This window comes from Cinclus cinclus, chromosome 22, assembly GCF_963662255.1.
Source record: "Cinclus cinclus chromosome 22, bCinCin1.1, whole genome shotgun sequence".
NCBI lineage: Eukaryota > Metazoa > Chordata > Aves > Passeriformes > Cinclidae > Cinclus > Cinclus cinclus.
In genome coordinates, this window is record NC_085067.1 from 10480308 (window position 1) to 10508266 (window position 27959).

At 50.8% G+C, this 27959-nt stretch overlaps 1 protein-coding gene across 1 annotated transcript; it reads left to right on the forward strand.

Annotated features, from left to right (window-relative positions):
* On the forward strand, window positions 1–27901 carry MTMR4 (myotubularin related protein 4). Its single transcript, XM_062506826.1, has 18 exons — window positions 1–60; window positions 2375–2464; window positions 5066–5182; window positions 5818–5900; window positions 6091–6257; window positions 8008–8104; window positions 13526–13639; window positions 18856–19052; window positions 19277–19405; window positions 20474–20585; window positions 21012–21207; window positions 21651–21836; window positions 22625–22795; window positions 22905–23059; window positions 23412–24618; window positions 24940–25050; window positions 25298–25386; window positions 25768–27901. The coding sequence occupies exons 1-18, from the start codon at window positions 10–12 to the stop codon at window positions 25943–25945; spliced, it is 3450 nt and encodes a 1149-aa protein (XP_062362810.1). The 5' UTR covers window positions 1–9; the 3' UTR covers window positions 25946–27901.
* Window positions 27902–27959: the final 58 nt, after the last annotated feature.

The following is a 27959-nucleotide window of genomic DNA, read 5'->3' on the forward strand; positions in this document are numbered from 1 at the left end:
CCTCGGGAAATGAACATGAGTCTGCCAGGCCGCGTCTCCTGCTCCATGCTCAACTGCTTTGTAAGTGCTGCTTTTTATTCCCCTTCTCTCCTCCATGGAAACGGGGCCGTAAACCAGCTGCGCTCTCCAGCTCACATGCCGGTGCAGGCATCCTCCGGATTTGCCCGGGGAAAAGGAGGATCCCCCTCTCCTCGCTCCCACATGCCGCCAGAGGACACCGTGCTTGTCCCTGCTGGCCTGGCCGGACCCAAGGGCGCAGCAGTGCCCGGCGCCGCGGGCTGAGCCCCGCAGGCCCTGGTCACTGTGCTGGGCTCCGCACGCTCTGTGCCCTGCCTGGAGCTGGGGAATTACCTTGCGAGAGCAGGCGACCGCCGGGGAGCCCCGCACCCCCTCCCTGGCTGCGGCTGTGCAGGACCCCTCCTGTGCTGTGCTGTGCTGTGTTGTGCTCAGCTCAGAGGGGCTCCTGTGCTCGGCGCCATTTACACCTTCAGCGAGAGGGGGTTTCCTGCTCTGACCCTTCCTGCAGACCCACCCTCAACCCCCCCAGGGCACTCTTGGCCAGATGGGCTCCAAGGGCTTCAGGAGGCTTGTGGAGAGAGCAAGGTGCTGACCCCCGCCCTGCCGCTAACCAGGATGGGGCTGTGGCAGGAAAGGATGCTCAGCCTCTGCCTGCCGTGTGCTGCAGGTGAGGAGGAACTCAAGGACACCCAGGCAGATGAAGAGCTTCACACTGCCCTGTTCCAGTTCTTGCTGCTCTCTGGGATTTCTCTGTGAACTGCAAAGTGATGATGGGAGAGGATCTCTTCTTCCTGGCTGCCACACTGGCACATGAATACACACCTTCTCTTTGTGCTCTCCTGGGCTGGTGCTTCAGCCTTGGAGTGAGCCACTGGCAGGAGGGGTCCTGAGCCTCCTGTGGTCTCCAGTGAGCATCGACTGCTGCTGGAGCTGGTGTGGTGCCCTGTGACCCTCACAGCATGGTGATAGGGGCAGTGCCTTTGCCTCCAGCTGGGGCTGATGCTGAGTTTTATGAAGGCTCTAACAGCATGTTACATGCGTGCAGGTTCCTTGGATGTGGGGTGTGAGAGGTCTGGCTGCCCTTGTCTGAGGTCCAGGGAACACCTCAGGCCAGGCTGCTCCTGTAGATGCTGAGGCTTCAGCCCCTGTCAGCAGCACAAGAGGATTTAGCATATTTTTAAATATTCATGAGCCAGAAGGATTGGGATCTCCTTTCTTCAGGTTGAAATTGGAATTCTGGCTTGGGTGACATATCCAGAAAGATATGTCATTTAAAAATATTACTCAATGCTTACAGAACACAGTGTTTCCTGGTAAATGCTAGAGCCTAGAGCTAGAGTTAGAGAGCAAGCATTCTTCTGAAGAAAACACTGCCACACCAAATACTTGTGGAATTGCCACCATCCTGGACTCCAGTGAGTCCCAGTGCTCCCAGAGCAGTGAGCATCTGCAACTGAATGTCCAGGTGCCACTCCTTTGGGCAGCAATTCAGTGATGTGACAGGGCCTAGGTGAGGGCTGGTGAAAATTGGCAGCAAGAGTTCATGCCAGAGCTCAAGGAGCATTGGGACGATGCTCTGAGACACATGGTAGGATTTGGGGTGTCCTGTGCAGGGCCAGGAGTGGGACTTGATGATCCTTATCCATTTCAGCTCAGGATACTATGATTGTATGAGTGAATGGAGATTCTCATGTTCCAAACTGAGACATACACTCCACTTGTGAAGGATGGCATGTGAAGGTTCTCTGTGACCTCTCAGAGCATCCTGAGGCCTCTGTGGGTTTTCTGGGGTGTCCATCTGAGCAGGCTGAACATGCCCAGCTGTCCTGGGCTCGGCGCTGGCACCAGTGAGTAGTGTCTCTTGTGAATTATGTGCACTGGGGTACAGTTGTATCTTCTCCTCCAGAAGATTCAGGCTCTTCCCAGATTTCTTTGGTGTGAGAGTGAAAACAACAAAGCAGTCCTTAAGAGGAGGAAGAGTAGGCTGACACTAGACTGTAGATGGAAACCCTCTGTGTCATGGTATGTCTGCTCTGGTGCCATGGAGCAGGTAATGGGTACAGCTGACATAACAAGTTACTGTCACATCTGTCCCCCGTGGCCAAGGTGTGTCTGCTTGGCTTTCCAAACACCATTCAGCTGGAAGAGGCGGGACTTGGAGGCTTCAGCGTTTTGCTGTACTGTGGGCACTCTGCAACAGCCAGAGGCACTGCTGGGGTCTGGAGGCAGAACAGGCATTTCCATGCACAGGCCCCAAGCTCCTGGAGTGTCAAGAATATCCAGCAGCTTCAAGTTTTGGCTTTCACCGTGCGTGCTGGCCGAGGCTGTCTGACTGTGTGCTCTGTTTGCAATGCAGGGTGAGGAAGGCCCTCCCAGTTTGGAGTACATCCAGGCCAAGGACTTGTTCCCCCCGAAGGAGCTCATAAAGGAGGAGGAGTCACTGCAGGTAAGGAAGTGAAAACACCCGAACAGCAGTGGAATGTGGCAGGCTGGGCTCTGCAGAGCAGCTCTCTAGCCCAGTACATCCTGGAGGCCATGGACAGGCCGGTGCCGGGGGCACATTTGGAGCAGCAGGTCCCTGTTCATGGGGGCCAGGCTGCCTATTCCCAGGGCCCTGTCCCTGCCTGCCCAGTCCTGGCAGGATGTGTCCAGCATCACCAGCCGCTGGGAGTGTGGCTGGAGATGCTGCAGTGCACAGCCAGCCTGGGCGTTCCCTGTGGGAATGTGCTGCTGCCTGCCCAGTCCTGCAGTCTGCATCCAGGGAGATTCCTGGGACAGGAGCAACATGGGGGCCATGCTCTGTGCAGCCACAGCATGCAGCTGTACTGCCTGCTCTCCCCTCAAGCACCTTGCTCCTGGTGTTTTCCTGATGCATGCTGGCTGGAAGAAGGAACCTCCATATGGTGCGAGCCTCTTGCTGCAAAAAGCCCTGGGAAGAGCCCCAGGTGCTGTTGCTGATGTGCAGCAAGGGCAGTATTCCCTCCTGGGAATTGGTTTCCTTTAACATCATCCAGTGCTCATCATCCTTCTTCTGGGGCTGTCGCCAAACTCACCTTTTTCTTGCTGCTGCAGTGTTTGAGTCTGTTCTGAGACTGTCACTGCCTTGGTAAACAGTGCTGGGAAAAGCAAGGACTGAAGGCTATTGGCTTGAAGGAACAGCCACGGGCTGGGGAGTTGTGCAGGATCAGGGCTGCAGAGCTGTGGCTCTGGGGGGTGAAGCTGCTGAAGACTCTGAGCTGAGACTTCTGGAGCAAACTCTAGCAACCTTAGTTTGCTGTGTGGAGAAGTAAAGTTCAACCCTTCCAAGGGTAATTTGCCTTCAGTAAATTGTTAATTTATTGTGAAGTGGAATGTTCAAGGACAGCTTGGATGGGGCTTGGAACCTGGCCTTGTGGAAGGTGTCTCTGCCCATGGCAGGGCGTGGAACTGGATGAGCTTGGGTTGGGATGTCACTCCCATCCCAAACCATTCCAGGATCCTGTGACTCTAGAAGGATGCCATCAGTTGATAACAAGCTGTATTGGGGCACCTGCTGGTTTTATTGCAGGATTTCCCTCCACTGGTTCTTGCAGCCTTACTAGGTCCTTTCTGTTCTGTCTCCTTTCTGTTGCTGTGTGAAAGAGTCGTGTAAGCAGGAGAGACACATGCCAGATAAAAACAGCTCTGTCAAGTGTGCAGAAAGCAACTGCAGAAATAAAGAGATGGTATTCTCTTCGGCAAATTATTAGTATTTTTCAAGAGCATTTGGACAGATGCCAGGCTAAGGTGGTTATTTTTGTACAAAGAAAGGAGAAGTTGCTAGTACAGTTGTCACTTGAAGTCTGAAATCCAGGAAATTCAGGTTTTTTCAAAGTTGTTTCTATGGCTTGGGTATAATAAAGAAAAGGTAGTCTGACTTCTACTATTTCAGTGTTATAAATTGTGTCATTGGCTGCCCTCTCTGTCAGGCTTCAGGTCTGGCCAAGATGATAAATAGTCCTGACATTTTTTGCATAATTGGTTACTGACATCACCTGGTGTATGTGGCATTCAGGTAACAGGAGGAGCCTGATTAGCTAAGGACAAAGGGGCCTGCTGAATTTTAGGCTGTTCTGTCTTCTTTTTTTTAAATCTAAGAAAAGTCAAACTTGACTGTCTGCCAGGATCCCGTGTTTTAAAAATAACTATGGCAGTTATTTCCCCAGACTGATGGGGAAAAACAGACACTTGATTGTGGAGATGTTTTAAAAAATGGAATACAGGTAATTTTAATGAAGCCTTCCTGCAGTTTAATCAGGACAAGCTTCCTCAGTCATATAAATAACTATATACAGAGAATCCCTGAGAGCCTTGTTAGCAGAAACTGGGTACAACTTCAGTTCGTTTGCTCACCTGGATGGTGCTGCTGAGGGCCTCCCATGTTTAAATGGCACAGCAGGATCACATAGGTAACACTGCCCTGGGACAGAGGCTTCTGATCAGTCACAGAATCCCAGAATCACTGAGGTTGGAAAAGATCCCCAAGACCATCAAGTACAACCTGTGGCTGATCCCCACGTTGTCGCCCAGCCCAGAGCACTGAGTTCCACATCCAGTTGTTCCTTGGACCTCTCCAGGGATGGTGACATCACCACCTCCCTGGGCAGCCACTTCCAGTGCTTCCACGTGGTGCTGGGCTCTTTCAGGAGCTATGTAGAACACTCCCCTCATCTCTCTGAGCTGTCCTGCAGTCGTGTCCCTTTCCATGCCTCTTGTGCCAGGGCTGGTTTCCACTCTCCGAATAGCAGAGCCTCTCAGTCCCTCTGTCCCCAGACCACCCCTGACTCTGGCACACAAGTGATCCTTCAGGAGGTGCTCACAAGCTCCAGAGGTGTCTTTGGGGGGAGCTCCATGTGCAGGGCTGGGCAGTGGTGCCAGTGCTGTCCATGCTGCTGTCAGGGCATGGGGAGCCCCTTGCTAGGAATGGCTCCTTGGGAGATGCACTGCGGAGGCAAAGGGAAGAGTGGCTCTGGGAATTCCAGTGCACACAGTACCTGTGTGACCTGACCTTGTGCTGTCTCCCTTCCAGGTGCCATTCACTGTGTTGCAGGGTGAGGGGGTGGAGTACCTGGGACATGCCAATGACGCTGTGATCGCCATCTCCAACTACCGCCTGCATATCAAATTCAAGGACTCTGTGATCAATGTGAGTCTGGCTCTGCCTGCACCATCACCTCTCCCAGGGTTTCAGAGCAGGGAGGGGTGGGAATTCCCCATTCCTGGGTGCTGTGGCACCCGAAGATGCCTTTTGAAGGATGCCAGGCCTAGGCATGCAGTTGCTGTTTTGCTGCTGTATTTAAGTGTGAGGATGGGGCTTTCCTTTGGATAGTAATTAGGTCTTTCCTTTGCAGTTTTCTTTAAATTCAAGCAATAACTTTGGTTGTTTTAAGGCTGTTGGGGTCTCTTGCAGGCCAGTTTTAATTAGACTTCTCACCAACACAGAGTCAGGCAGTGGGCTTTCTCTCACTGCCTTGACCTGCTGTCTCTTACTGCAGCTGTTTGGCTCAATTACCTGTGCTTGACTGGATGTGACTGAGTCAGGAACTGGCCCCAGGTGGGAGATTACCAAGGGAGAGAACAGAAATCAGAATAATAATCATGTAAGAGCTCTATGCTGACTCATGGAGCTCCATAACTTTGGGAGTGGGACTGTAGTTCACAGAAGCAACTTGAGAGTGGTGGAGCTGTGCTGGAGCATGAGGAGCCTGCGGGCACAGCTGCTGGGGCTGCTCTGGCCTGTGGTGTGACTTGTCATGCCCTACATTTGTCCGTCCCTCGCAGGTGCCTTTGAGGATGATGGAAAGCGTGGAGTGTCGGGATATGTTCCAGCTTCACATCATCTGCAAGGACTCCAAAGTGATCAGGTATCTGGTTTATTGCTGTGTTGCAGCTGCTGCAGGCTGGGACCAGCTCTGGTGGCTCCCTCTGTGCTGCGGTTGGAATTGCTGTCCATGGTCAGGATTCTAAGGCTTAGGGCTGTGTTCTTTTCCTGGCTCAGTCCTGGCTGGGTGAATATCCCCGCTGAGGGTGATTCATTTGCCTTTGGGTTTGTAGGTGCCATTTCTCCACCTTCAAGCAGTGCCAGGAGTGGCTGAAGAGACTGACTCGAGCCATCGCCCGCCCTGCCAAACCTGAGGACCTCTTTGCGTTCGCTTACCACGCCTGGTGCTTGGGGGTGTGTGTAGATGAGGAGGATCAACACGCACATCTCTGTCGTCCAGGTGAGCTCCTGGCCAGGCCATTCCTGCTGCTCTGGCCAGCAGCACTGCACTGCAATTGAGGTCTTGTTCATAAACCCTGTCTGCTTTCAAATTCGCCTTGCTGGGTCATCCTGTGCCTGGTGTAGAGATCCAGCTGATGGTCAAATGCTGCTGGATAAGAAGCACAGTGAAAGGAATTAGTTACAAACAACAAAAAACCCAGCAACACAGAAGCAGCTTTTCCCTTTCTCCTTGTGAGAAAACATCCCATACTTAAGTTCTCTCATCACAGTGATAGACACCTCAGGCAGTCCTGTTCTGGAGAGGCAAACAGGATCAGTTTTGAGGCAGCCTAATTAATTTGAGCCCATCTGCGTCTCCTCTCCAACACCCAAAAATGCTGTGACATTGCCAGGATGAGGCCTGTGGAGAGCTCTGGCTCATCCTCATGAAAGCAGAAATCAAGTCTTTGAGTCCATGAAGAGAAAACCAGAGTTGTGCTGGTGCCCTCGTGTGGACTGGGAGTTTCCCTTCCCTGGGAACACAAAGTTGCTTGCAGTTGCTTTGTCTTTTCAATGATGAAGCTATTTAAAAACTGAATTAAAATGAGTGAGAAACCTAGCTTTAGACTGAAAAATAAGCTGATCCTAGAGAAGAGCAGCAGTAGCCTGAATGGAATGTCCAAAGACAGGCTAGATGGAGGGGTGGGGTTCTAAATAGTACAGCAATTCCAAGAGAAGCTGATAGGGGAAAGGTAAGCTCTGTGTCCTTACCATGCCCCAAACCCCAGCAATCAGAGATATTTGCTGTGTTTCCTTTAGAGAAAGTGTTTAGTATAAATAAACTCACCTGTGCAAGTTGATGCTGCAGGATATGGCTGAGGCAAAGAGCTTTGCAGTTTAACACTGGAGCGACAAAGGCATCCAGAATTTGTGAGGCAAGGCTAAAACATGAAAGAGGAAACCCTGAGTCAGCGTCTGAGAGCAGTCTGGAGGAAGGAACTGCCTGGGGTAGGTGCTCAGTGCTCCTTGCCATACAGTTCCTGACATCCACTTTGGAAGCTGTCTCTGCCAGATGGGCAGAAGTGGATTAAATTAACCCCCCCACACCTCCTTGATATGGAGAGGCTATTTCTGTGCCCAGAGATGAGATCTCACTTGACAAAACAAGCAGGGGAACCCCTGTGAGGGACAAGTCTTTCTGGCTTCTGAAGCACAATCCCTGCTGCCATCCAATTGCCCTGGAGTTTCTCCTTGCCAAAAAGAGGCTCCCAGGGCTGGAGCCACTCTGCTCTAGAGCCAGGCTGAGAGAGCTTGGGGTGTTCCCCTGGAGAAGGGAAGGCTCCAGGGAGACTTCAGAGCCCCTTCCAGGGCCTAAAGGAGCTTATAAAAAAGAGGGAGAGACTTTCTATACAGGTGGATAGTGACAGGACATGGGGGAACAGTGCTAAAGTGACAGAGCACAGGGTTAGATGGGATGTTAAGATGAATTCTTTAATCAGGGGATGGAGAAGCCCTGGAAAAGGATGCCCAGCGATGTTGTGAGTGCCCCTGGATCCCTGGAAGTGCCCAAGGCCAGGCTGGACGGGGCTCGGAGCACCCTGGGATAGTGGAAGGGGCATGGAGTGGAATGGGATGAGCTTCAGATCCCTTCTGACCCAAAGCTTTCAGTGGTTTTGTGACTCTCTCCAGCCTGTGGCAGTTGTGGAGTTCCATGGATACATTTGGATTCCATCAATGCTGTCAGTAACTGCCTGCGCTCTGTTCTTCAGGGGATCACGTGAGGTTCCGGTTCGAGATGGAGCTGGTGAGGATGGGCTTTGACCTGCAGAACGCCTGGCGCGTCTCTGACATCAACAACTACTACAAGTGAGTGTTTCATCACCAGGCTCTCTCCACTCTCCTCTTGCCTTACTTTTCCCTTGGTAATCCCCATGCAGAGCAGTGGGTGAGTCAGACTTCAGCTAATCCTCCTTCCTGGCCTTGACAGCCCCCAGGCAGATCAGAGTATGAGCCAGGTCCCTTTTCTTTCTGCCTTTCACATCATGGAATTGGAGACGGAAAACAGCCCAAACATCAGAGCTAGCAGGAACTGTAAATGTTGACTCGGGTAGTTTATAATGTGGTGGCTCTAATTCCTCATGGAGGACATCTGGGAGTCTGAAGGCCCATCCATTGTGGGTTTGTCTTTCTGGTCAGTCCTTCTCTCTGGAATGCTCAGTTTGACATAACAGCCATAGCTTTCATACTCAGGCAGCTGTTCAGCTCCGCGAGGAGCTAGGGTGAGCCAGTGGAGAGCTGTTGGGAGGCTCAGGAGACTGGCAAAGAGCGAAGCTCATTCAGTCTAAGTAGGAGAAGCTGAAGGGTGATCTGCCTCCAGCTGCTGGCAGGGCATTCACAAAGGGCGTGGAGTAGAACTCCTGGCAGTGGCACATGGCACAGGAGGTGGTGGCCCCAAAGTGCAGCTTGGGAGGTTCACAGTGTGGAAGGGCAAAGAGCATTCCCTAGGAACGTGGTGGTGTGCTGGGCACGTCCCCAGCAGGGGGGTTCTCCATCACTGTGGTGTCACATTTCAGGAGAGCCGGTGTTGGAGGTGGTCCCTGTGGGCATTGGGGTGGACCTCTCTACAAGGTTGTCCCACTCTCACAGTGGAAGAGGCCTTTTGTCACCAGTCAGTGCTTCCAGCCTTCTATTCCTGCAGGAGCACAGGACTCTTGGAGAAGAGCAGCTGCAGTGTTTGCAGCAGGTGGCATTAAGCCAATGGGATTTCAGACTTTGATGGATGTACTCATTTGTGCATTCCCTATAATTCTGTTCTTGAAACGACTTGTATCTCTCAGCTTTTCCTCTCTGCCCCAGCCAGTCCAGGCATCCTATGGATTGGACAGTTCCGGGTTACTGGTTTCCTGTGGAGACTATGAGAAGACTCAGACACACTGGACTGGGGAAATCCCAGTTTTGGAGCTTGCTGCCTGTTCTCTTTTCCTGAAGAATCCAGGCCACAGGCACTAAATTTGTAGGGTGATTTCCATTTTACCTCTGCCCTACTGACTACATCATTGCTTTGGGACTGTTCACATGACTTTGCTGGCATTTACACAGTTTCTCCAAGGGTGCCAAATAAAAGTTGTCCTCAACTGCTCAGTTTTGGAGTGCACAGTGTGTGGGTTCCTGCCTTAGGTAGAGTCTCTGTGTGTCAGGCCTTCTTCCCTGCTGGATCTTGAAAGGTGTGCTTCTCTCTATTTCGGGAAGTTCAACTTCCATTGACCATCTGTGCTTTGTTTCCTGGGCAGTAATCCACAGCCATTAGCCACTTTCTCTGAAGACAGGTGTTTGATTTCCAACCAAACCAGGGAAGAAAGGACTTAAAACAAACCTCAGCAAGCTGGGCGTGGGCCTGGCTTTGCTTCCCTCCACCTGCTGAGTTTCTCCCTGGGGATCCTCACAAGTCCCAGCTTCCTGCAGACATCCTGGGATCTCAGGGGTGGTGTAATTGCCTTGTGCAACTCCAACCAGTTCTCTCTTGCTGCTGGGGGAGTGTGGCTTTAAATGCTGCCTTGGCTTTTGATCATAACCACCTGCCTCTATTCACAGGGATCAGGTTACTTTTTAACTGTTTATAGTCCTTCTATCTTTTATTTCCCTGCATTGGCAAAACAGTGCTGTTAAAGACAGGATACTCTAAGGTAATGTCTTTGTTCCTTGTCTTTCAAGTCTGTTCTGAGATGTCCTTATCTGGGAATTATTATCTCCTTCCTGGCGACAGCCATCGTAAAATGAGAGAAATACAAGCTTATAATAACCACTCCTTCAGTCTTGATAAAAGTATACAGTGATAATAAAATTATTACACGGTCTCTCCCTGGCTCTCACTTCTTCAGGGATCTTATACCCAGGGAAATGGGATCACTCCAGTATTGCCCATTTGGTCCACACAGACTCTCTGGGGTAGTTGTTTCATATCAGCCTTAGTACTGGTGTGTTTGGTACATGTGTAGTTCCTTCAAAAAAAGGAAGAAGAAAACCCCAACTTTTCCTCCAATGTTGATGCTCGTTTTCAGGTTTTATTGCTGATTTAGCCAGATGGTGTTTCTTGCTGGTTTCTGAGACTGCTATTAATTAAAATTTTGTCGTTTTTACACTTCTCTAAAAATTTTAGTACTGTCTATACCGTTGGAAAGTGATAATTACTGTCCCTGCTTGGATTTGCCACTGGAACATGTGGACAGTAAGTCTATGAGGACTGTTAGTGGTACACGTGTTTGCCTTCTGTGAAGCAAGAGCTTGGACAAGGCTCTTAGGGATGGGGTGGGATGGGATTGTTGGGGTGTCCTGTGCAGGGCCAGGAGCTGGACTTGATCCTCGTGTATCCCTTCCAAATGAGGGTGTTCATAATTCTTCTCCCTCATTGTTACCTCTGTGGTAAGAAGGTTCTCCATCGATCCTTGTTCACAGGTGCTTATTCCTGTGTCTGTGTTGTTCCAGCCACCCTCTCCTGCCAGCAAACCTCATGATTCAAGGCTGTTTCACTTGGTGGTCTGGCTCAGCTTGGCCCCAAGGGCTTTCCAGGCCACCCCACTGCAGGTGGTTTCCTTCAGGACTCCTCTTGTGGTGAAAAATGATCGTTGAGGTACTGAACTATTTCTTATCTTCTCAAGAGCAGCTGTTTCCTAAGAGGAGCATCCTTCAGCACTATGGGGACACACCTGTTAAAAAGCACAGGCACACAAAAAAAATCTCAAAAAAAACCCTTCTGAAGATCAAAATCTGCCCTATTTGCTCATTCATTGATATTTCAGGTAGCTCTCACGCAAGGGCTGACTTCCCTCCCAACAGCCATGTTTACTCAAAACCCAAGGGCACTGAACTTGCCTTTTGTGTTGTTGTTATTGCTGTTGTGGAAGCCTTATGCCCTCAACATTATTGAATCTACTGAGTGATGAATGCTGTAACAAAGGGATTTTTCAGCTATTCTACTTTGGAGCAGCTTAGGTCCAAAGGAAGGGTCAGAAACTTCTGTATAATTTTGCTGGCAGCACCAAGAAACACCTGGGTATGTCTGAAAATGTCACTTTTGGTTCAGACACTTGTGTGTTCTATGTGGAAGCAACAGAAGTCTCCCATGGGAATTTCTGCTCTCAAAGCCTTTCTGCTTCTCTTCCAGCCTCTGTGGATGTCATTCCTGTCACTCCAGGGGCTGGTAGTGTTGCTTCAGTGCTGTCCCGTTTCTCTTTAGGCTTTGGATTTGATCCATGGACATTCTGGTAGATGCTGGTCACTCTGAGCATCACACTTTTATCCTGCCCACACTTTGTTCACAAGCTCAGCCTATTTTGGCCTTCCTACAAAGCTTGTACTCTGAAATTCAGGGTGCCACAGATATTCTTCCTTGTATCAGTTTATAAGATACTATTAAGCCTACAGAGTTACTTAACCTGGTTTTTCACTTCCTCTGGGGTTTTATTCTGGAATTCTAGCCTAGAAAGACATGTTTCTTTGTCTTGACCTTAGTGCCTGTTTCTATGCACCCTGCTTGAGTTTGGCTTCACTTCTTAAAGATGTGCTGTTTGCTACCTGAAAATTACTGATTTCTATCTTACTGTTTTCTTAAGGCTGCAGTTTTAGTGATTTAACTCTCAGAAGATAAATTCCTGAGCCTCTCTTGGACTGCCTCTCCCCAGTCTGTACTTTTAAGACATCACTCATGTTTCATCTGAGGTGCCAGGGAACTGTTTGCACTTCAGTGAAGCCTGTTCATGTATAGACTCAGCTATTCCAGAAGTTCCTCCAGACCTGAACAAGTGCTAACCCTCTCCCACATTCCTGGTCCTCAGTCACGCTTCACTGCTTCTCTAATTTCCTGACCACCTTTACTTATGGAATCTGAGGCATTTCAGAGATGTCCAAGCCCAGACATCCTGCCACAGCCAACCTGGTCTTCACCTTCTTAACTGACAGCTTTAATTTTGCTTCCTGAATTCCTCATCCTCACCCAGTTGTTTTTATCCCTTAGCCACCCTTGCTTTCTGCCTGGGGCTCTCGGAGGAGCTGTCTAGACACTGCAGTGCCATTTTCCAATGTGGCAGGCAGTTCTTAACTAGCACCATGAACTAATACTGAATTGTGCCTGTTGCCATGAGTTGGAATAGCCTGGGCTCAGGAACACCCTTTGGAGCTTACTGGCTGGATCCTTTCACACCCCTCACTTTGCTCCCCATCTGCCCTGAAACATTCCTTCTAAATGATGTGGGGTAGCTTTGAGCCAGAGCTGCTCTTTGATGTTCTCTGCCATATACCCACCTGTGCCTGCCTGGACTGCAGGGGCTCAGCTGGTCCAGCTCCCAGGCACTGCTGTGTCTGAGCCTGCCCTCAGCCTGTGCTGGGAGCAGCAGGAGCGGGGGAGGAGCTGGAGGAGCCAGAAAGCCCCCCCTGCACTCCTGGAATTTTGTGTGTGCTACAATCCCCAAGTGGTTTGGGCTGGAAGGGACCTTAAAGCCCATCCCATTCCACCCCCTCCATGTGCAGGGACACCTTCCACTATCCCAGGCTTCCCCCAGCTCCATCCAGCCTGGCCTTGGGCACTGTCAGGGATCCAGGGGCAGCCACAGGCTTCTCTGGGCACCCTATGCCAGGGCCTCCCTACCCTCCTAGGGAACAGTTTTTTCCCAATATCCCATCCATCCCTACCCTCTGGCAGTGCTCTGTTTTCTCAGAGTTCTCCTCTCACTGCTGGTGCCTGTTCAGATATCCATAAGAATTTGATTTCTGGCAACCCACCAAACAAGATATGCTTTAGATCCCACTCCTGTCACTTTATTTGCATACCCCCAGTCCCCACTGCTAAATTTCTGGGCAGATTTGTGTCTTCTTCACTGAACAATGTGTCAAGCAGTGGTATCTTGTTCTGCTGGGCAAAACGTGGTAGGCCGTTCTTTACCAGAAGCTCTGTGTACCTGCTACAAGAAAACAAAAACTCTATGTAAATTATTGACCATTTCCCTAAACCCTCCTGAATTCTTAAATCCAGTGGTTGTTCCAAAGGCATCCTGGAAAGTACTAGGATACCTAGTATGAACCCAGAGGTGAGGCCTGAGGGGGAAAGGAGGTTGTCTTCTCTCAGTTCATTCCTGATAGCACATTTTCGCTCACTTTTTGAGACTGCTCTGAGACAGATATGAGGAGAAAGAGCCAACGTCCTGCATGTTGAGTCTGGGGAAATGTGAGCTGCTCTGGTGCAGATTTTTGATTGCTAAGTCTTTCATCTTGCCTTTCATGCTGTCTCTTTTCCAGGCTTTGTTCCAGTTATCCCCAGAAGCTGCTGGTCCCTGTCTGGATCACTGACAAGGAGTTGGAGAATGTGGCTTCCTTCAGGTCATGGAAGAGGATCCCTGTGGTGGTGTACAGGTAACTGTAAACTCAAATTCCTTGCCCCAAACCCACAACAGTCCTTGTAGTCCTGCAGGAACTTTGGGACAGGGATGCAGGAGAGTTGTCTGTCCTTTTGCCTCCCACCTGCAAATGTGGTGCTCCCAGGGCTCCTTCTCCCAGCACTGTCTGCAGCAGAGTGTTTTCTAGAAGAGAGAAGCAGTGTTCTAGAACTGTCCTTTGCTGCTTTCGGTTAGATTTTAAAGGTGTGGGTGACTTTCCTCCTACGGGAGATGTTGCAAGATGAGGTCAAATTGAAGTTCTCTCAAAGTTTCAAAATCTTTCCACACATTGGTTCTTGGCTGGCTGCTACTTTGAAAAGAAATGTGAGCCAAAAGGAGCCTGCTGGGTGCCCTGTGCTCAGCCGGGTGCTCAGGCCTGGACAGACCTGGAAATGCCCAAATCTGCAGCTCCTCATGAGGGGCAACTCTGGTCTCTGCTCTTTGATGACTAGGGGAGGGACCCAAGGGAATGGCTGGAGCTGTGTCAGGGAGGTTTAGGTTGGATTTTAGGGAAAGGTTCTTCCCCCAGAGGGTGCTGGGCACTGCCCAGGCTCCCCAGGGAATGGACACGGCCCCGAGGCTGCCAGAGTTCCAGGATCGTTTGGATACCACTCCCAGGGATGCTCAGGGTGGGATTGCTGGAGCATCTGTGCAGGGCCAGGAGTTGGACTGGATGATCCTTCAGGGTCCCTTCAAGTTTAGGATAGTCTATAATTCTGTGAAATATTCCCTGACCAGCCTTCCAGGAATAATCTAGATGTGGATGCAGGAGGCCAGGCAGCCAATGGGGCTCTGCAGGGTAGGGCTGGTTTCTCATTAAATTGTCTCCCAGGAGACTGATGTATTTGAAACCAACAGGAGGCTGATGGAAAGGGGCACAACTGCACCCAGGCAGTTGTGCTGTTGCAAAATGTACATTATGGTTTGTAGCTTTAGACTCTGTGTTAGCAGTTACCAAATCCAGATATAAAAAAAACCTTAAAATCAGAGTTGTATTGGAAAATAGAAAAGTCAGGAAGCAAAGCCAGTGAATTCACAGGTACCTTAACTCTGCATCTTCACACTTCATGACTTGCTGTTGGATGTGGCAAAACACTGTGTGTTCCTTCTAGAACTCAATTCTGCAGCAGAGTGGGAATGAGCACAGCTTATCAGATGGAGCCTTTCCCTCCTTGTAGCCACCTCAACTAAGAAGTTAATTGTATTTGTGATTCCTTTTGCTAAAAATGGCCTAGTGCTGGAGCCTGTCCCACTGTGCCTCCCCACCCGAGGGCAAAGCTATGTCTTTTTTCTGCTCCACCAATTATTTTGTTCCTTGCTTTATATCTCTGTAATGGTACCCAGTAATTTACGAGCTGAGTGCAGCCCTTTGCAGCCTGGGATCAGATTAGAAGACGCTGACAAGTGATGTTACAAGATGGGGCAAGTGCTTGCCCATGTGTCTCTGATTTTCATGCACTTTTTTTAGTCTTTGCCTTCAAGATTGAAGTCTTTGGAGCAGGAGGGTCCTTGAGGGTCCTGGCTGCTTCTGCAGTGCCTTGTGCTGTGTGGAAATGAAAAGCCTGACACTCAGCTCCTCCTCCTCCTCACCCAGAGTTCAGGAGAGAATGGATGGTTGCCTGCATCCCAAGAGACTCTGATAGACTTCAGAGCTTTTGGATAAGGCTGATCTCACTGGGTCACAGTCAGAGTTGTAAAGTGTGGCACCAAAGGTACCCTATTATCAGATTTCTTTAAAAAAGTTTAATTTAGCTATTAAGCAAAGCAGAAATTCAGGTCTCCATCTCAGTCCTCCACAGAGATGCACAGGAGAGATGCCGGAGCCTCTAGGCGCAATCCACTTCTAAAACAAGGCAAAGGTTGCAATCAATTATTTAGCTGAGTAGTGAGGCAGACGGGCATGGCGTGGCAGTTCTGTCTCTGTCTGCTCAGCCACCTTGAGGAGACCTTGAGCCTGTGGCAGCAGGAATGCTCCTTGCAACGCTTGGCATCCCCTGCCAGGGGACAGCAGGTACTGCTGCAGCCCACAGCTGAGCCTCGTTCTCAGGCTCTCACATCCTGCCACAGTGAGACGGGAGTTTATCCCAACGATCTGAGGAATGGAAGCACTTACACACACACATATCTCAGCTCAGTAAACCCTCTTCAAGCTCTTTCTTGTGCTTTAAGCCAAGCTCCTTTATTTGTCCAGGAAGTAACAGAGATTTGGGACATCACAGAATCATGGAATGGTTTGGGTTGGAAGGGACCTTGAGAATAGTCTACTTCTAACCCCACTGCTACCTTCCACTAAACCAGGTGTTAATCAGGTCTAGATTGTTGTGGGTTAAATAGCATGTGCTGACAGTATCAGATGTGCTCTAGCCTTGTGCTCAGAATAAATCTCTGAGGAAAAACTCAACTGATTAACTACAGAGGCACTTCATATTGCAGTTTTAGATAATGAAAGGGTCTTGAGTCATTAAAAATAAACTGAGGATCCCTCAAGGATAATTTGTTCCATGTAAGTTAAAACACTCTGGCACTTTATGCCATTCCAGTTTCAAGAAAGGAACTTTATCCTTTGGGGAAAACCTCCCCAAAACTCCCAAGTAAGAAAAGGCCCTAAATGGTTCCTGTGTTCATGCTGGGGAGATGTGCAGGGAAGACAGAGCAGGCTCTGGTGCTCCCCTGCCCTGTGAAGCTTCTTGCAAGCTCAGCTGTGGTTTTGGTTCCTCTGCTGGCACCTGTTGTACTTTCTGCTTGCTGGTGGCTTCACGCTGGCTGGTGCTGCCACATTTCCTCGTTTACTGGCAGGTCACCATGTCCCTTGAATGTCCCCAGCTGTTGTTCAGTGCTCAGGGGTTTGTGTTACCAAGAGTTTTGTGAGTTCAACACGACCCTGGCAACATCCTCAGCTTTGCCCAGAGCAGCTGCAGTGCCTTGCACCCTGTCCTGCCCCCCAAGCTGCCTTCTGGGAGCAGTCCCTGGCACAGCACCTGCCTTTCCCAAAAACATGCTCAGGTGCTGTCTGGGAAAGTGCTGCTTGGCACAGGCCAGGAGCTGTGGGTGGCTCACAAGCAGGCTTGGATGATCACAGGCTGGTGCTTAAGTCCACACCTTGGCTCTGTTTCGTCTACTACTATAAACAAAGTCTTTGCTGCTCTCTGTTATGCATCCTTGAATGATCCTGAAGGCAGGAATAGATCTCCTTGGAGTGACTGCTCTGCAAGTCACCTTGCAAAACAGAGCAGCACTTAAAGTAAAGGGTCCCCACGGTGTTTTGACTTGGCCAAACATGAACATTACTTCTTTGGACGTCTACAGTTTAAAGTCTTCGTTGTTATTATCTGTGAGATGTCATTAAGGAAGCTGTGAAAACTGACAGAGGGCAGGGTTACGTGGGATATTTGGAAAAAATTGTTCCCTGTGAGGGTGGGCAGGCCCTGGCAAAGGGTTCCCAGAGAAGCTGTGGCTGCCCCTGGATCCCTGGAAGTGTCCAGAGTCAGTTTGGACACTGGGGCTTGGAGCATCCTAGGACAGTGGAAGGTGTCCCTGCCCATGGAGGGGGTGGAATGGGATGGGCTTTAAAAAACCATCACAAACCATTCTGTGATTCTTTGGTTTCCAGATAAATGCTGCAGGAGGGGTGGTGGGATGGTTGAGCATGGTTGGTGTGTGGATCTGGTTTAGGGCTGTTCAGTTCATTTTCCCATTTGCAAGAAGGACCTGGCAGCAGGAGCAGCACCTCAGAGAAACATAACAAACAGGAGAGGGATGAAGGTGCTCTTTCCTAGTGCATCTTTGGAGCATCTGATATCTTTGATTTCCTACACCCATTTTGGAGAGCGAGTGACTGCCTCGTGGTCACTTGGTGAACCTGCCACCAGGTGTTGGAACCAGTTAGTCCCACATTGCACTGTGACTGTGAGTCCACTCTTGGTTTTGTTTGTTGTCCAAGAGATATTAGTGTTTCTGAAACATGGCATGACCATTCCAGTGCTTGCTTGTGTCTGTGCCATCCATCTCTGGAGCTGGGTTTGATCATGGCAACATCAACTTTTTTGAACTTTTGTGTCATTTTAGGATGGTTAAGGTGTGAAGCCATAATATTTTATCTTACTCCTTTCCCAATAACTGTTAGCACATCCTGAACCTTTGTGCTTCTCTTGAGCACTGAGCTGAGGCTTTTGAGAGCTCCCCAGTGACTTCAAAGTGTTTGGGATTTCGCTTCTGATCTGCACCAAACTGCTCTGTGTCACAGCTGGGGTTATGCTTTCATCATCTGTAAATACTTTTCACTTATTAATGCTAAATTTCACACTCTCTGCATCATTCTCTGTCACCAGCAGCTTTGTCACTTCCCAGTCCCTTCCCTTTCTAGACCAATTGGGAATGATTTGATCAGTGTGTTCATGTGAGAAATGCACTGATTCCTACTTCAGGCTTCCTGCCAGGTGTCAGTAAGCCCAGCCAGGGTAGGGTTCACATTTAGGGATTGTTGATAAACACCAGCTCGGGCCTCCACCCAGAAACTCCCTGGTCTGATGCCAAGTGAGCTCATCTTCCCAACTTACAGGTGATAAGTGAAATGGCTTAAGAATGGGTCTGTAATTCAAGGGAGGGAAAAAAAGAAAGAGAAGAGAGAACAGAACAGCTTTAAAAACAAGTGGAAGGTGTCCCTGACCATGGCAGGGGAGTCGAACAAGATGGTCTTCAACATCCCTTCCAATCCAAACCTTTCCATGACTCTGTGAAATAACTATTACTTTCCCAAAATGCGACCATAATGATTTAAAGTTCTTTTCTCTGGTTTAATATATAAATACTGTCCTACCTATATATAGTAATGTCTGTTTTAAATATTATATATTTATAGGTTACAGGATATGTTAATGCATCTAAATAGAAGTCAGAGATTGGACTTGGGGCTTTGGAAGGTCTTTTCCAACCTAAATTACTCTATTTTATTGTAAATAAAATATGAGGCTGGTTTAGCCTCTCTGTCAGTGCTGCAGTGATGAAAAATGGTTATTTGAGATTCCCTGCCCTCTTTCAGTGCTTGATGAGAGAGTCAGTGCTGTAGATAGAGCAGTTGCTGCAGCAGACAGAGCAGCTGCAGCCAGGAGTAGCTCAGGTGTGGCTGTGCATATGGAATGTGTCCTGGGCCAGCCGCATGCTCCGGGGGCTCAGCGAGGCTCTGTGTCCCTGCAGACACGTGCGCAACGGGGCGGTGATCTCACGCTGCAGCCAGCCCGAGATCAGCTGGTGGGGCTGGCGGAACGCCGACGACGAATACCTGGTGACATCCATTGCCAAAGCCTGTGCCTTGAACCCCGGAGCGAGGGCGTCGGGCGCCGCGCCACACGCTGGGAGCAGCGACAGCAGCGAGCCCTGCGACGCCGACTTCGGTGAGATGGCTCCCAGCAGCCCTTCTGGACGGGGGACGCCACAGAGGGGCTCCAGGGCTGTCCCAGGGCAGGGCTTTGCCCCGCTGTCCAGGGGCAGAACCCGGGCCCCCTTGTGCCGTGACTGCGGCGTGTGGGTGGCTCTCTGGGCTCGCTCACGGTGGCACTGGGGTGGAGGGAGACAGGGAGGGAGGTGCCAGGAGCTGAGTCCCTGTGTGTCCCTGCAGACTCGTCCTTGACAGCGTGTTCAGGCGTGGAGAATGTGGGAACCCCCCAGAAGCTGCTGATCCTCGATGCCAGGTCCTACACAGCAGCTGTGGCCAACAGGGCCAAGGGAGGCGGCTGTGAATGCGAAGGTACCGAGGGCCAAGAACATCCGAGAGCGTCTTCCTCTTGGGCCTGGCAGTGGCTCCTAGGGCACAGTTGGGCATCAGGGCAGCATTTTGGTGCTTGGTCTTTGGGAGCATGTTCCCACTCAAAGATCTGGATGGGCTGGATCAACAGGCCAAGGCCAATTGGATGAGGTTCAATAAGGCCTAGTGCTGAGTCCTGCATTTGGACCCAGCATTTGTTGCATCTTGCAACAGCCCCACTAGAACACTTCAGGCTGGGCAGAGTGGCTGGAAAGCTGCCCAGTGGAAAAGGACCTGGGGGTGCTGATTGGCAGCAGCTGAACATGGGCTTAGGTGTGCCCAGGTGAGCAACAGGTCAATGACACCTGAGCTGTGCCAACAATAGTGTTGTCACAGGGCAGTGACCGTCCTCCTTATCTGGCCACTGCTGAGGCACCTCCAGTCCTGGGGACAGTTTTGTGCCCATTACAACAAGCAAGACCATGAGGAGGGAATGGAACTAAGGAACGGTCTGGAGAATCAGCAGTGGCTGGGGGAGATAGGGGAGCTCAGCCTGAAGAAAAGGAGGCTCAGGGGGGACGCTGTGGCTCTGCACAGCTCCCTGACAGGAGGGGACAGCTGGGTGATGGTCAGGCTCTGTTCGGAGGGAACAGGGCACAGGATGAGGTGGAAATGGCCTCAAGCTGTGCCAGGGGAGGTTTAGGTTGGGTATGGGGGAAAATTTCTTCATGAAAGGGTTGTCAGGCCCTGGTACAGCTGCCCGGGGCAGTGGTGGAGTCCCCCATCTCTGGAGGGGTTTTATAGCGCTGTAGATGTGGCACTTGGGGACATGGGTCAGTGGTGGCCTTGGCAGTGCTGGGAACTGGTTGGACTTGGTGAGCTTGGAGGTTTTTCCCAACCTTGGTGACACCATGAACACCAGGAGTGGTGTGTGAGGGGCAGCTGCACTGGAGCGTGGAGCCAGTTGCTGCAGTAGGAGCACAATTGGATTCGATGACCCTTGTGGGTCCCTCACAGCTCAGAATGTTCTGTAGCTGCTGTAGCTCTCTCTGTCCCTGTCTCTTGTATCAGAGTATTACCCTAACTGTGAAGTCGTGTTCATGGGCATGGCCAACATCCACTCCATCCGGAACAGCTTCCAGTATCTGCGTGCTGTCTGCAGTCAAGTGCCAGACCCCAGCAAGTGAGTGACTCTTCTCTAGCTGAATTTGATGCCATATCTGTCAGTGACCTGGGAGGGTTTCACTCCTTTTTCCTCTTTTTATGCCAGGTTTCTACCTGAGAAAATGGAGGGAGAGTAAAATGCTCGCTGTGCTTAAATGCTGCTAATTTTGATCCATTAATCCAGGAGGGACTGTGGCACTGTCTCAGTGTCACTTGGTTGTGTGTGTCCTCTGGCGGTTTCTAAAATGCGGCTGTATTTGAGAAAAATTAAAGTTTGGGTTGGATTCTTTGCCCTTCTTTCCAGGCTGCCTGGCTCCTCTGGGACATGTTTTAGAAAAGACTAATTTTCACTGAGGACTCCAAGAAAACTGATGTTAAAATGTATTTTTATTTTCTTTGGTGGAGAGCTAAGCAACTATTTTCTTGCCTTTTTTCCCCTTTGCAGCTGGCTTTCAGCCCTGGAGAGCACCAAGTGGCTGCAGCACCTGTCTGTCATGCTAAAGGCAGCAGTGCTGGTCTCCAGTGCTGTGGACAGAGAGGGGCGTCCGGTGCTGGTTCACTGCTCTGATGGCTGGGATAGGACTCCACAGATTGTGGCGCTGGCAAAAATTCTGCTGGACCCTTACTACAGGACCATGGAGGTAGGATTGTGCTCTGCTGCAGTTCATGCCTGTTCAAAGGCAGCTTTTGTCTTGGAATCCTGTGGAAAGGAGCAGGATTGCATTTGGGAATAAGCTTAGTGGTGTTTCTGAGCTGCTATGGTGGGTGTTGAGTTTTCCCTGTTCTCTTCCTGTCTTGGGTGAACTGTTCCTCACTTCTTTGCCCAGCCTGGGGAGTTGCTGTGGGAAATACCATCTTGTGTTCAAAGTTCAGCTGCTTCCTACTCTGAATTCTCTGAGCTGATTACAGCATAGACATACCAACTGTTAGTGTGTTGCGGGAGCCTCCAACCCTGGTGAGCTTTGCTCCAAAATCAGGCACTGCAGCAGCCTCCTTCTCAGCTTTTCCTGGTGGATGGGGCTTGCTTTGTCCTGCCACGTATCCTCAGCAAAGTCTCTGCAGTTGTTTTTTCTTTTACTCACAGGGCTTCCAGGTGCTCGTTGAATCAGACTGGCTGGATTTTGGTCACAAGTTTGGGGATCGCTGTGGACACCAGGAAAAGGTGGAAGATCAGAACGAGCAGTGCCCAGTTTTTCTCCAGTGGCTGGATGCTGTTCATCAGCTTCTGAAGCAATTTCCCTGCCTCTTCGAATTTAATGAAGCTTTTCTGGTAAGGAATACATATGCAGACATGTGAGCAGAGATAGAGGAAAGGCCATGATGTTTTACAGTACTGGAGTTGAAAGAAAAGAGGTTTGCACAACCTGGGAGATTGTGATGTGATCACAGAATCCCAGAATGGTTTGGGTTGCAAGGGAACTTAAAGCCCATCCTGTTCCATCCATCCCCTGCCATTGGCAGGGACACATTCCACTACCCCAGATTGCTCTGTCCAGCCTGGCCTTGGACATGTTCAGGGATGGGACAGCCACAGCTTCTCTGGGCAGCCTGGTCCTGGGCCTCACCACACTCACAGGGAACAATTTCCAACAGCTCATCTAAATTTGTTTTCTTTTAGTCTAAAGCTGTTCTCTCATGAAGGGGTGGTAGAGAGTTTATGTTCTCTGGGTTTGCATGAATCCCTTCTCCAGTCCCTTTCCAGCCCAGGGAATTCAGATGTCAGCAGCAGCACTGGTTTAATTTGAATATCTCAGAGCTATATGGGTCTGAAATATTTGGTAAAAAATAAAATAGGGTAAAAAAATTCATCTCTGTCTTACCAAAAAATGCTGGAGAGGGTTCTAGAGAGTCATTTGGTTCTAGAGAGATGGGTTTGGTATCGGTTGAGTGTTGCTTTCCCTTCTATTTAAGTGATCCCTGACCTGACTAGTGTGGAAGCAATGACAGCTTGGGTAGGCAGTGCATGAGTCCTCCCTGAGGAGGGGAAGACGTGTCCCCTCTAGGCAGGAGCTCCCTTTTCCCCATGGCTCTGAGCAAGGCTCTGCCTCCGTGCCACAGGTGAAGCTGGTGCAGCACACATATTCCTGCCTCTATGGGACCTTCCTGGGCAACAGCCCCTGCGAGCGCGAGATGCACAACATCTACAAGCGCACATGCTCCGTGTGGTCCCTGCTGCGGGCTGGCAACAAGAACTTCCACAACCTGCTCTATATGCCCGGATCTGAGCAGGTCAGTGGAGCTCCTGGTCCAGCTTTCCAGGCTTTTCCCCTGGTGGACAGCGGGGAGGGACTGGAGGGATTTCTGTGGCAGCTGGGCTCTGACGCGGGTGGTGTCGCAGGTGCTGCATCCCGTGTGCCACGTGCGCGCCCTGCACCTCTGGACAGCCATGTACCTCCCGGCCTCCTCGCCACATCCTCTGGGACAGGAGGACATGGACATCTACATGCCCCCTGGATCTCAGAGTCAGGACTTCAGTGGCAGGTGCTTGGACAGGTAAGAGCTTAGAGCTTCAGGCTCAGGGTGTTGCATACCCACAGGTCTTTCTGCCCTTTTTGTAGCTTCTTGTAGTTTCCCTGTTGTTGTTCTCAAGTTCCTTGTGGGAGCAAGAGCTCTGTTAGCAGTGCCCCAGCCGCTCAGAGGAGTTGAGGTCCCGGCCGCACTTCAAAGGCAGGAGGCCACAGCTGTGGTGTTGCGCATTTCAGCTCCTGCAGCTGCGCTGCCCCTCTCCACCCACCCCTGGAGCTGTAATGGGGAATATATTTCCCTGCCCTCATCTCAATTTTGACTGAAAACAGGGAAGTTTTGGGGGGTTTATTGTGAGATTTGCTTTGCTTTGTTATTCTAGATTACCAAAGACAAGATCTGTGGATGACCTGCTCTCAGCCTGTGACTCCAGTAGCCCTCTGACCCGCACATCCAGTGACCCCAACCTGAACAACCACTGTCAGGAGGTGCGAGTGGGCTTGGAAGCCCGGCATGCCAGCACTGAGGGGGCTGAAAGTGCTGCAGTGGCCACAGGAGAGGCACGGCCCAGGGAGGAGAAGGAGGAGAACCCTACCCTGCAAGGCAGCAGCTGTGCTGAGCACAAAGGGTTGAGCAGGCAGCTGGACAGCCAGGCTGCTGTGCCAGCCAGCAGTGTCCCTGTGGAGGTGGAAAAAGGAAGTGGAACACTCATGGAGGAACTGGATGGCATAGGTCCAGATTCAAATCCTTCCAGACAGGAAGACGGTGACAAGGTTTCCACCAGTTCTGGAAAGCATTTGGAAACCTGTCCCCAGGAACCTTTGAAGGCTGCTGGCATGGTGTCCAACAGAGGAGGCTGTCTCAAAAGAATCACCACCCACCAAGACATTCCTAGCCAGGAGTCCCTCGCACCAGGCACCCCTTCTCAGGACATCCCATGCCCTGCCCTGGGTATCCCATCCCCAGATGCAGACAAGGGCAGAGGTGATGCTGGCCAGAGCATGCCCTTCGAGGATCCTGGCCGGCCAGGGAAGCTCCTGCTGGAGCAATGGCGCAAGCCCATTTCCCAGAGCCAAAGCAGTGAGTTCTCCTTTCTGGGGTCCAACTGGGACAGTTTTCAAGGCATGGTGACATCACTCCCCAATGGGGAGCCCACACCCAAACACCTCCTGTCCTATGCCTGCTGCAGCAAAAGGCTGAGCAGCAAACCCCTGCGGGCCTCAGGCCTGTGCCTCAGTGGCCCATGGTCTGGCAGGGAAGGTGGGAAGCCCTCAGCTTGCACTGGCCATGTGAGCACACATTTTGGAAAGCCCAGCCGTTTGTGGCTGCCCTGCCACCTGAAACAAGCCTCTGGTCCCAAGCACCTGCTGCCAAAATGTCCTTCTCCTGTGCCTCCTCTCCACCTGGATGATGACGGGCTGCCCTTCCCCACGGACGTGATCCAGCACCGGCTGCGGCAGATCGAGGCCAGCTACAAGCAGGAGGTGGAGCAGCTGCGCCGGCAGGTGCGGGAGCTGCAGCTGCGCCTGGACATCCGCCACTTCTGCGCCCCTCCAGCCGAGCCCCCCATGGACTACGAGGATGACTTTGTGAGTACAGGCTGCTCACACCCCACACTTAAGTCCCTGTGCCCCTGCACACCTCCCTCTCCAACCCACTCCGTTCCTTTGGGAGGGAATGGGAAAGATTTTTCCTCTGTCAGTTGTGTCCCTGTCCTGGCCATGTCCTCATCCACCCAGAGGTATCTCTGCTGCTTTAAGGGCCAAACTCCTACACGCTCTTGGATGCTTTGCCCTGTGTCTGGGGACTTGGGAGCCAGCTGGGTGCCCCTCCCCAGCACAGAGTAAGGACGTGCCCTGGAGTGTGCGGCCCGCAGCAGAGGGGATTGGTGACCTGGTCTCGTTTTGCAGACGTGTCTGAAGGAATCAGATGGCAGTGACACGGAGGATTTCTGTTCTGACCACAGTGAAGACTGTTTGTCAGAAGCAAGCTGGGAACCTGTGGATAAGAAGGAGACAGAGGTGTGTGCCCCTTCATGGAGCTGTGATGTAGTAGGAGGGAATGTTTTTTGCAGCTGACCTGGGTGGGCACAGCAGCAGAGAGTGGTCTGGTAGTGAGGCAGTGAGCAGCCTCCCATGTCCTTGACATGTCCTCTGCTGCTGGCTCAGGTGGGGTTGGCTCACTATGAGGTGTGGCCCAAAGACCCTCAGCCTGCCCAGAGCTGTCACTGGGGGATTACAGATGGGAGCTGACTGGTGTCTGCCCTAGGTCACACGGTGGGTCCCAGACCACATGGCCTCACACTGCTTCAACTGCGACTGTGAGTTCTGGCTGGCCAAACGGAGGCACCACTGCAGGTAAAAACGTCAGCACTCTGGGTCCTTCCTTTCCTCAGTCTGGTGTCACAAAATGCCCCTTTGACAGGTCTGCTCCCTCCAGCTCTGGGAGAAGGTTTTCGGTCTTTCCAGTACATGCCAGGCCTCATAAGTTCCCTGCAGAGTTCCATTCTACATTGTTCTTGTTTTTATTTTTCCAAGGCCTTTGATCCCTCTCTGGGACAGCAATGAGTCCCTTTCAGCACTAGCAGTTTGCTTGCACGGCTGACCATAGTATAAGAAACACATTTACAGTTCTCAGTCAGGCTGGTGCTTTGCCCTGACCTGGACCCTTTGTGCTTGCTAAAGTTCTGCTGTGGTAGTCCCAGCTCTCTTCTCACTGGTTTTCTTGTTCCTTGACAGGAACTGTGGGAATGTGTTCTGTGCTACCTGCTGCCATCAGAAGCTGCCCATCCCTGATCAGCAGTTGTACGACCCTGTCCTTGTTTGTAACTCCTGTTATGACCATATCCAAGTGTCTCGTGCCAGGGAGATCATGAGTCAACATATGAAGAAACCCATTGCCACAGCTTCCAGCTGAATGCCAGACAAGGGACCTGTCTAAGCCCAGCCTTTTCTCTCGTGGGTTTGAAGGGTGACTGCCTCCAGGGTAACTGTGAAGGTCTTTGGTGCAACACTTGAACACCAAGCTGCACTGTCTGCAGCAGCCTCGCTGCCGGCCTGGAGCAGAGGAGCTCAGATCAGAGAGTTCGCTGTGTCCCCACCCTGGAGCCGGTGGGCCCGTGTGTTGTAGCCCTGATGGCCTAGGGCTGAGAGAGGATCACAACCTCTTCCTTTTGTGGGCTGGAAAGCAACGTTTTCACAGCTCTTGCCTGTGCAAAGTCCCCCCAGAGCAATAGAAAGGCATGTTTAGAACCACCTCCCCCTCTAATGGCAAGCTGCTGTGTGAGAAGGAAGAGGACAAACTCCCAGTGATCCTGCAGGTGGTGGAAAGGCCTCAGCCTGGAGCAGATCTGTAGGTTCTCTTTCCATGAGTGTGATTTGCGATCAGCTTGGTGAACAAGACTCATTAGCCATCAGTAATTGATTTTCTCTCGGGCTCCGAAGAGAAACTCATTCCAGCTGAAAAGGGCCAAGCAGATCATGCCCATTTTCAGGCTCTGCCAGGATCAGTGTCACACTGGACTTTGTCTCTGCCCCCAGCACCATGGGGAGATGGGAGATTGGCTTTTCACTTTTGCTCTGCCCATCTGCTTTGTCTGTGGTCGTGTCACAGCCTGGTGCTAACACAGGAATGGCACCTTGATCCTCTCCTGGCATGGAAACAGAACTCATGTTCCTGTGTTGCTCCTCCTCCCCTTTTCTGCCCTCAGCTCTCCACTTCCTACTGCTCTTTATCCTGAAAACTTGATACCTTGAGGGTATAGGCCATAATGTGTTGTTTTACCTCCTGGAATGTGCTGTCTGGTGTATGTGAGGGTTTCAGTCCAAATGCTGCTATATATTTCTGTGCACTTAATGTAACCCGAAGAAGGGAGAATGAAGCATTAATACCAAAACGGGGATGGGGAAGGACACTGGCTGACATAGACACTACGGTCTGTGCTTTTCACTTTAGGATGTATAGCCAAGCTTCAGTGATAACCATGACATGTGCCATCTGTTCAGCGGTGGAAACAATCTCTCTGACTTGCCCCAGTGCTACCTGAAATGCCTCTTGAATTTGACTTCTTTTTTGGTCTCCTGTACAGTAGTCAAAGTTCGGAGTTGCCAACTTGTAATAGCCTCTCTTCTCCTTTACACTAGAGAACAGGAATCCCAGCTTATCTTAAGGACAAGGAACTGGGTTTAGAAAGGAAGAAAGGCTTATAAAGTGGGCTTGTAATCTGTAGATCCCTCAGAGAGTATCCATCCTGCCTCCTCTGTAAGGCATCTGTGGATACTAGTCAGGAAGAAGAGTTTGAAAGTGGGGCATTTCTTTCCAGAAATGTAGGTTTTCTTTCCAAATATATTCTGCACTTCAGGAGCTGGGACTTGGTATGTAGCAGGGAGGATCTGTGATGATACTGGTTTGCTAAAAAGGCAAAGGACTTGACACTGTTGTGATCTCCTAGATATTTCGGTAATGGTTTGTTATCTCCATTGGAAGGGATGAAATAAGGACCCTTTCCTGCACTTTGACTTGTCATCCTCTGGTTTTGTAAAGTGAAGCTTTTTTGAGTGAAGCTCATCCCCTGAAGACCCTGTACTTAGACTCTGTTTCTTTTCCAAACTGGGAACAACCAACATGGCTCTGGGAAGAGAAGGCACCTTGCTTCAGATTCTCCCCTACCTTGTACCTTGCAGTCATTGCCAGACATGGAAGTGTGACCGTTGGCCTGGCAGAAGAAACTGGATTTGCTCCTGTTGTGCAAGTGTTGGAATGACTGCAAGTGATGAGGAAGCCAGAAACCAGGTACTGCTGGCCCTCCTGTTGAGGCCATTAGTCCAAACCGCTTTTAGCTCTTGTGAGTTTCAGTGTCACAATGTGCTGGCCAAAAACTCTCCAATCAGTTTGATGACATTGTGACAAACAAAATGTGCTGTACAATTCA

What these genes read in the sequence shown, in the direction of transcription:
- MTMR4 (XM_062506826.1), top strand. Translation starts at nt 10, where the DNA reads ATGAACATGAGTCTGCCAGGCCGCGTCTCCTGCTCCATGCTCAACTGC. An exon ending in GCTCCATGCTCAACTGCTTT is followed by an intron (nt 61 to 2,374) that starts GTAAGTGCTGCT and finishes TTTGCAATGCAG; the next exon opens with GGTGAGGAAGGCCCTCCCAG. An exon ending in ATCCCTGTGGTGGTGTACAG is followed by an intron (nt 13,640 to 18,855) that starts GTAACTGTAAAC and finishes GTGTCCCTGCAG; the next exon opens with ACACGTGCGCAACGGGGCGG.